The following is an 8,412-nucleotide window of genomic DNA, read 5'->3' on the forward strand; positions in this document are numbered from 1 at the left end:
GCTCATCAGAAAGTCCTTGCCCCTATTTTTTAACACTAAATTACCGCTGTTAATGGGAAGTCCACATATCCATTCCCACCGGTAAACATTTGTTGGACCGGCTCGGGCTCAGCTGCCGGTTGCTCTGCGGCCCGGCGCTGTTGTCAATTGTTAGAGACGGTGGTTTTGCTTCACACGTCCATGGCGTACGAGCAACGAAGTGTGATTTGTTTTCTATGGAGCAAGAGACGAACGCCTAGCGTAATCCACAGGCAAATACTGCCGCATATGGGGAAACGTGCCTCGTTTTGAGAAGTGAGAGGTAGTGGTATTCTGAGTTGGCGAAAGGCCGTAAACACTTCCATGGCAATTAGCTTCAGGAGGCCGTGTGCATCGCTGACTGACGACTTTTACTGCGTGGATGCCTTAATGAGCGTGTCTAAAATGTCACGCTCATTAATGCGCGCCTGGTTTACTGAAAATAAGGTTTGCGCGGAAGCGTTCTCCTGCCTCTTTATTCCTGTGACAGAAGACCAAATATTAGGGCCTGCTGATTTGACACAGTATTTAGTGGTTTTACATTGCGCGTAGCTCTCGCGAATGAACCCTGTTTTACAGCGAAGCTGTATACCTCTACCGTCCAGGGAAATTTTCGTGTCATTGGTATAGTAAGCGAAAATCTTCTCCATATGTGGGCCGATCCCGGAGAGAATGCAATGCCGCGCCGACCCGCGGGGGAGGTGCAGTTCACCATTAAGGGGCCCACATGCACAGCTTCGCTGGTCATCCTTCTTCACAGTTTAGAAGGGCACCGATTTTTTTTTATTCGTTTATAATATTGGGCTTCTGAGAGATGTGGCTGCTTGAATGAAGATTTTTCCCCGGTGACGGAGCTGTCTACCGTAAAGAAACTAGTTTCCGTTGCGTGAAGGCAGCGTGCCAGAAAGTTGGGAAATGAGCAAAAATGGTAGTTTCGAATTTACAATTATTCATTTGCCGGCCCTAAATATTGCATCAAAACGGCGTGTGTGGATACACGAAAAGATAAATACCTATGCATTCTGCCTCAACGATTCGGGTATAGTAATGCCGGGAATATTCTGTAGGCACGCATACAAAAAAAAAGTTAAACATGATGTCACATTGAGTAAGCCATGGCTTGGGGCTTTAAGTTTTAAACCGAGGAAAGCAGCGCCTACTGGAATTTTTATGGTGCTTTGTAGCACCAAAAATGCTTCGTAATTATAGAAAACGTTTCAATAAGAAGATTTCTGAGTCACGCTGAATAAGAAAATTTGAGAAAAGGTACCTTGCTTATGAAATTTATAAATTTTATTATTTCTAAGCAACGGGAGGTATAGACTTTCCATAGGGTCCCTTTGGTAAGAAAAGGCGTATTTTTGTTGAGGATACGTGCATCTATACAAACATGCAGTACACTGCATAACTGGGCATTAAGTTAACCAAGACGGTCGTAAGTGATCAACGATTGCTTTCAATTTTCTGTTTACCAGGACGAGGACCATGATGAGACAAATGAACAACACATCAAGAGACGTGGTTGCCGCAGTGCTGCATTCCTTAGACGGCATAAGTTTGACACATCAGCACTGTAGTTTTCATGAGATGCAAACATGACGAGATAACATTAAATTGCTTTTACTGAGCTGTGTTTTGTAGGCTGCCCACGAATAAGTCATGTTTATTGAACATCTGCAAGTTCTTTGAGAAGGAACTGTCTCGGGCGCTAAAACAGGGGTTTAACGTTCTGAAAGAGAATATAAAGAACGACGTAATAAATGGCTCCGAATTCATTTGAGCGCCTGGAATTCTTTAACTTCCACTGAGCTCATGATAGAAGAATGTCTGTGGTATATAGACGCAGCTCTCGGGGAGGCTTATAGGCGATGCAAAACTGTTATGCCAAGATGCACTCGAAGAGAATTGTTTCCTAAGCAATAAGTCCAAATTCAGCATCTTCAGGCATGAAAATGCACTCTGGTGATTGCTCTTTTGTAAGTAATACAAACATTATTTCCACGTGCTTCTACCAATATAGTCAACGTTATTTCGCAAGGTATTTGAAGAAAAATAAAAGCAATTAGGAGATGCCAAACCACGGGCCACTGCTTTCTGAAGCATATGTTTCCGGAATTTGAACTCGCAGGGGACCCAGTGATTCGATGGAGTATACGAGACGAGCAATTTCCCGAATTCTAGAGCAGACGTGTTTCGTTTTAGTGGTACAGGAAATTTAGCAACGTCAAAAGATTTTCATAGTACTTCACAGAAAATACAGGTTGGCACGTAGACAGGCACAACTGCTGCAACAAGGCTAGTGGATGTGTTTTTCTGTGTAACTGTGGGCTTAGAATGCTAGGGCCGATTGCTGAAAACAAAAGAGAACAAAATGAAAAAATACCCCACTACTTTATGTAAATGCTTTGGGTCTGTATAGCATTGAAACAAATAAATAAGTGACTGGCATAGTTACGTCCCCTCATCCCATCACTCTTCCTAACATTGTTGATACAGAAAGGTAATATATGAGGTAAGGACCACTTGAGTTGGTTTGATGTCTGAGCGCCCACAGGCGCATACGTTATAATAACAGGAGGAGCATTTGATTTTGCATTTTCAATGTGTGAATGAACAATCATTAGAGACGCCGAGACGCGCTCAAGGCGGTGCATATTGACTGGATTTTCATCCTTATCGATATACGCTTCCAGCAGCTTCGAAATATCTTCCCATCGATTGAGCAAAACTTCACACAGTGAAGCAAATTCGAGTACTTGTAACAGGGATAGGAAGTGAGGTTGGTGATGCAAAACTAGAGCGACTAAATCTACTACGTGTGCCTTCGCGGAAACCATTACAACATGCCATCATTGCAATGCCTTGCCATTATTGCGAATTTTTGTACAGTGACGTAGGTGTAATGGATGAAGACGGCTACGTGACTATCGTCAGCAGAATCAAGGATATCGTAATCCGAGGTGGAGAAAATATCTTTGCGGCCGAGGTAGAAGAAGTGCTCGACACCCATCCCGCCGTCCACGAGAGTCTGGTATATTGCTTAATTCCTTATTAACTTATTTCAATATGCGTCGGGCTTAAGTGTATTTTAGGAAAGGGTATATTTATCGAAAATATAATTTAGTTCATTGTTGACAGCGGGAAAACCATGAACAGAAATATTATCTCGTTCCTTCTTTTTTTGACGAGAAGGAAACATAATAGCTGTCACGTCGGCACGACGGACCATTCACCTTGAAATGGTTATTCTAATTGAACACGAATGTTTGTGAGGAATAAAAAGAGAAATTTGAAGTGTTCGTTTATGATGTAAACCTCACAAAACAGGCTTAAGCGTAGTCATTTGGGGCAGCATTCAAACGTTCATGAATAAATATAGGATTGATTAGTGAGAAAATTACTGCAGGATCTTTCTGTGACGACGAAAGGTGACGTGTTCACTATGAGCTACAAAACAATGGAGCGACACAGCGTGTTGCCGCCGTCAAAATGCCTCATGTATGATGCGTGTACTGCAGCTGGACACCCCACTGGACACGTTGCACATGCTGCGCCTTCTATCGGCACCTCTGTGAAGTTTGCGCGTAGCTTGAGGAATACGTGGCGCACCGATGCGTGCGAGCTCAAAACTGTTCTCTAGCTATCCGCGTGCATTCGCGGAGGAGCGTTAAAATACCGTGCTTGTGTACTTGAGGAACCCGTGTGACTCGGGTTCTATTCTACTCCGTAACAAACTAAAAATTATGCACATTTTTTACTAAAAATCAGCGTGAAAGAGTCTAGACACGAACATACACATATACATACCGTAAAATGGGTAACTTCCCCAGGAATGGCAGTCATGCTATCAAAGGCGCGATGCGGACATTGGGCAAGGCAAAACTGGGTGACTTCTCAAAAATTTATTTTCCGATAAAAACAGTAGCTTGAATTGAGTACTCGCTTCGAGGTCCCCCAGTTTTCTGTAGCGTTGCCCCGTAGTGCCCACTAGTTACGCGAAAGAAAAAGACAAGAATCTCAGATGAATACGAAATATTCGTTTTCAATATACGAAGATTATTTATTAACTTTGCTAGCCGAAAGCAACACTTTTGCTTCCTCGGCTGGGGTTCAAATGCGATATGTGCCGATATTCTTGATTTCTTGGGCTCTAGGAAGATTTCTATAGAGATATCAACATGCATATTTGCTACGCAGGCAGTAAATCGTTAGAACGATACATCTATATAGCGTAGATTAAGTAGCCTTTTCCAGTACTGTCTTAGCTACATTACAGCACATTAGAAGACTGCCTTTGAGTGAGATTACCCTCAACTCGGCCACAGGTGATTGGTGTACCAGACGAGCGGATGGGGGAGGAACTCTGTGCGTGGATAGTACTGAAAGCGAATGCAGCAGTGACAGACGAAGAGTTGAGACAGCACTGCGAAGGAAAGGTAAATAACGTTGCCGTAAAAAATTCCAAGATGCTGCTCACACCTCAGTTTACATCATGTTGTAACGCAAAAACTCAACAGACAAAGTTGTACTTGAGATGTGCTTTTTTACCGAATAATTGGTTATCGTTAAGCAGATAAGAAAGATTTATGTGATATGCTCATGTCATCAGTCAGCATTCACATCCCCAGACGGTAGCCTCGTGGTAAGTTTTTCCTTACATAGAAGTAACATTTCAAGTATGCCAAATGAAGGGGACGGACAGATTGAGTAGCACACTGGTATAAAAGCCAGCTTTTCTGAGGCACCTGATCCATGTTTGTAACTTTTATACCACTTCTGTCTCAATGAGCGTACGGTAGGGAGTCCATTTCAAGCATGCCTTTTTTTTACGTTTCTAAATTCACAGTTGTGTGCACAAGGTTGCTACGGTACGCGGTTATATTATGTATTACATCTGCACATCTGATTCCGTATGATTATTCTCACGTTTATGTTGTTACTTGGTGCTGAGATTGCGTTTACGTTCAAACAAGAAGTTTTTTCAGCAAAAGTGATTGCTCAGAAGCCGGTGTCTGTAACAGCGAAACGGCAACTAGATTCTCATTGGTTGATGCGCCACGTCACGTGCGCGCCTCGACGGAGCTGGGCGAGCGAACGGAAACGTCTACTGCTGCACTGGCGCGTGAAAGGAGAGGGAATCGTCGCGACGCCGTGCCACCCTCGCTTTCGCAAGCCTGTATTATCCGCGCGTTCCCTGTCTGCGCAAGCTCCTGCCGGCGTTCGAACTTCGCCTCGGTAATTGCTACATTTAAATTATTGTATAAAAACAGAACAAATACGAAATTAAAATTGTTCGTGTTACCCAGTTTTGAACGTACGACTACACGCTCAGAAACGGAGTGCCTTGCGCACTCGGCTAAACCAGCGTCTCTTACTTAGCAGGCTCGGCCCAAGAAGCATGAGTTCATGCTACTTAAACCGAAGTTTCCATTGCGCGAAGCGCGGCGTTACGAAAGCAGTGGGACCCGCCGTGGTTGCTCAGTGGCTATGGTGTTGGGCTGCTGAGCAAGAGGTCGCGGGATCGAATCCAGACCACGGCGGCCGCATTTCGATGGGGGCGAAATGCGAAGACACCCATGTACTTAGATTTAGGTGCACGTTAAAGAACCCCAGGTGGTCGAAATCTCCGGAGCCCTCCACTACGGCGTGCCTCATAATCAGAAAGTGGTTTTCGCACGTAAAACCCCTTAATTTTTTGTTAAAGCAGTGGGGTCAAAATCACCGAGGCTCATTCGGGAGCCTTCCATTAGATTCTATGGCAGTCGGGCAAGGTAGCATGACGTCACGGATTGAAGCACACATGCCTTTGTGCTATCTAAGAGACGCTGGCCGAGCGTTTCAGTGCGCTCACTTGCCAGAGAGGAGTACATAACTCGAAGGACCGCTCAGTGGTGTTCTATTGGATATGGATGCTTTGACAAATACGACTCATAAGAAGTGTTAAGGTGCCCTCAGATGTTTTCATACTTCTGATCGGTTCTTCCTGATTACATAGCGGTGGGCGAATACTCGATACTTTCGAATAAGGAATCAAAAACTCCCCTATTTGATTTCCTAATATACTGAATGCTCCCCCGAATATCTTTTCAATAGTTATCGAATATTTCACATCGTCAATCGTGCACGATAAAGTGTCAAATCGAAGCAAAACTAGGATACCTCTTACACCCTGTACGGTGGAGATACCGTACCAGATGAGGCTGTCGCTTAGGGAGCAGCTACTAGTAAAATCACGATGAATGAAAAAGAAGATTTTCCTTAGACGTGACGTTAGCCAGCGGGTCTGAACAATATGTATAGATGCAGCACATGTCTCCTCTTGTCGTAATAAATATGAAGGCATTTCAGCGCAACATATTTGATGCAATAATGACTCCATCTGCCTCGACCGTAAGAAATAGAGAAAGGGCTTCTTTCATTCGTTCGCTCTTCCATGCCGCAGATGACCAACATTTCTAGTTTGGGTACAAGGCATACACAAAGGTTATTTGGGCGGCAAGACTTTCTTTCTGACCTTAATGTGATAACGCATCACCGTGCATGCTTAGAAGAGCGCGAGTTGGCAAACAAGCTTTTTAGTTATACTTAAGGCTGCTTTTGTGCGTTTGAAATCGAGCATAATTTTTAACGTGCAGCATAACGGCAAACTTTCTAGTGCTGTCAAAACTACAACGTTACAATTGTGTGATATTGCTGGTGAGAAGGCTGTATATTTTTCGTAAACTATTCGAAAAGGTATTAGATATTAGATTCGCTTCGCTTCTGGCACTGTTCTATACGTACTCGATTCGATGCGAAAAACTATTATTCGAGTACCCCTAAAAATCAATTTCAACAGTTTTATAACGCTTCCTATTTTTGTTATTTTGGGTCTTTTTTAAAAAATTTTGTCTGCTTGCCCTATGTGACCGCCGCAAAAAAAAGTAGAGAAGTACAGGTTATGTGTCATAGGTTGCTTTGCTTTCTCGCCGTAGTCTTCTTCAATATACGACGCCATTATGCCGCAAGATTTGCTATCGTGTCCGCGTGTGAGCATTGCAAACACTGCTTATTCCCCTTGCCTGCTTCCTCTCTTTGTTTTTCTTAGTCATCTATTTTAATATATATATTGTAGACTGGATTTCTTATTTAGGTTACTTTGCTTATTTAGGTGTTTGTTATTGCGATTCACAGCTCACTCGTTTCAAGATTCCACGTCACTTCATCTACGACCCCAAGGTGCCAAGGACGTCCGTCGGCAAGGCGCAAAAGGCCAAGATGCGCCTGTTGGCCGCACAATTGCTTGGGCTTACAAAATGAACCTTCCGGTGGCATCGAGTTCTTTTTGTAAATAAACGTGACGACATGCGACATTTGTACCGAGACGGGTGCGACTGAGCGATCGTAGCGCTCTCGTTTAACCGTAAAGCACCTTGATGGGTTTTTTAAAAAAACAAAACGCTGTTACAGGTCGCGCTGAGTACCGTTCTGGGTCAGTACACATTTGCTTATTTTTGCCTAGAAGGTATGCATTGCTGCTAAAAGTCTTCAGCAGTGAGTCGAGCCGATAAGTCAGAGGAGGATCCCCAGGGGCTAAAAGTCAATAGCAATGTTAGGGTAAATCTCAGAGAAATGCGTCAGCATTACGTCGCACCTTATTGAGGAGTTTGAAAAATGGTTTAAACTGCGTTCACCACATTGCAAAGTGTTGTTCAGGAGCTCAGTCGACAACTGACGGTGGTTTGAAGCAGATTGCTCTGAGTTGCACTCTAAGAATAAATAAATAAATAAATAAATAAATAAATAAATAAATAAATAAATAAATAAATAAATTTACAGCCTAGCTACAGCGTCATAAAAGCGGGAACAATAACCTAACCACTAACAAAAAAGCATTTCGCAAGCACATTTTCCTATGCATAATAAACACTGTAATGATATTAAAAATATAAATGAGGAGCGAACAAACACTTTTTCGAGAAATTTAGCCCCAGCAGTTGTTAGTTAAGAGTAGTATCACATCATAGAAAAGAATAATTTGTTATGAGATACATTTATCAAATTATTAGATCAACTATTTCCTTCTCTTATTGAGTAGGGGCAAAATAGTAGTAACAGGTGTTTGTTCTGCAGCTATAGGCTGAAATGTTTTGTTGTTATCGCAGCGAGTGGTTACGTGATCTGGTTCCAGAAGAGAGTTATCGTGACTGATACCTGTTCGATTCTGATATATACGGCGCATTATTTTGAGCCTTAGCTTCTACCCAAGGACACGTAGCAGATACAATCTTAAAGGAGGCTTCATTTCCGAAACGCAAGTGTATTATTACAAATACATTGATTGGTTCTGTAGTGTTTTCACTTATTAGGGAGATAACCTTGATAGAGATCCCATATTGCACAGGCATAATCAAG

At 42.9% G+C, this 8,412-nt stretch overlaps 1 protein-coding gene across 1 annotated transcript in view; it reads left to right on the top strand.

Moving 5' to 3' along the window:
• LOC126535290 (medium-chain acyl-CoA ligase ACSF2, mitochondrial-like) overlaps positions 1–7,368 on the top strand; it is a 163,502-nt gene extending 156,134 nt beyond the window's left edge. The window contains exons 14-16 of the mRNA XM_055073094.2: positions 2,908–3,049; positions 4,344–4,454; positions 7,192–7,368. Of these exons, the coding sequence (XP_054929069.1) occupies positions 2,908–3,049; positions 4,344–4,454; positions 7,192–7,317 (379 nt within the window). The 3' untranslated portion in view covers positions 7,318–7,368. The remainder of the gene's footprint in view (positions 1–2,907; positions 3,050–4,343; positions 4,455–7,191) is intronic.
• The last annotated feature ends 1,044 nt before the right edge of the window (positions 7,369–8,412 follow it).

Source organism: Dermacentor andersoni, chromosome 7 (genome assembly GCF_023375885.2).
Source record: "Dermacentor andersoni chromosome 7, qqDerAnde1_hic_scaffold, whole genome shotgun sequence".
Taxonomy (NCBI): Eukaryota; Metazoa; Arthropoda; class Arachnida; order Ixodida; family Ixodidae; genus Dermacentor; species Dermacentor andersoni.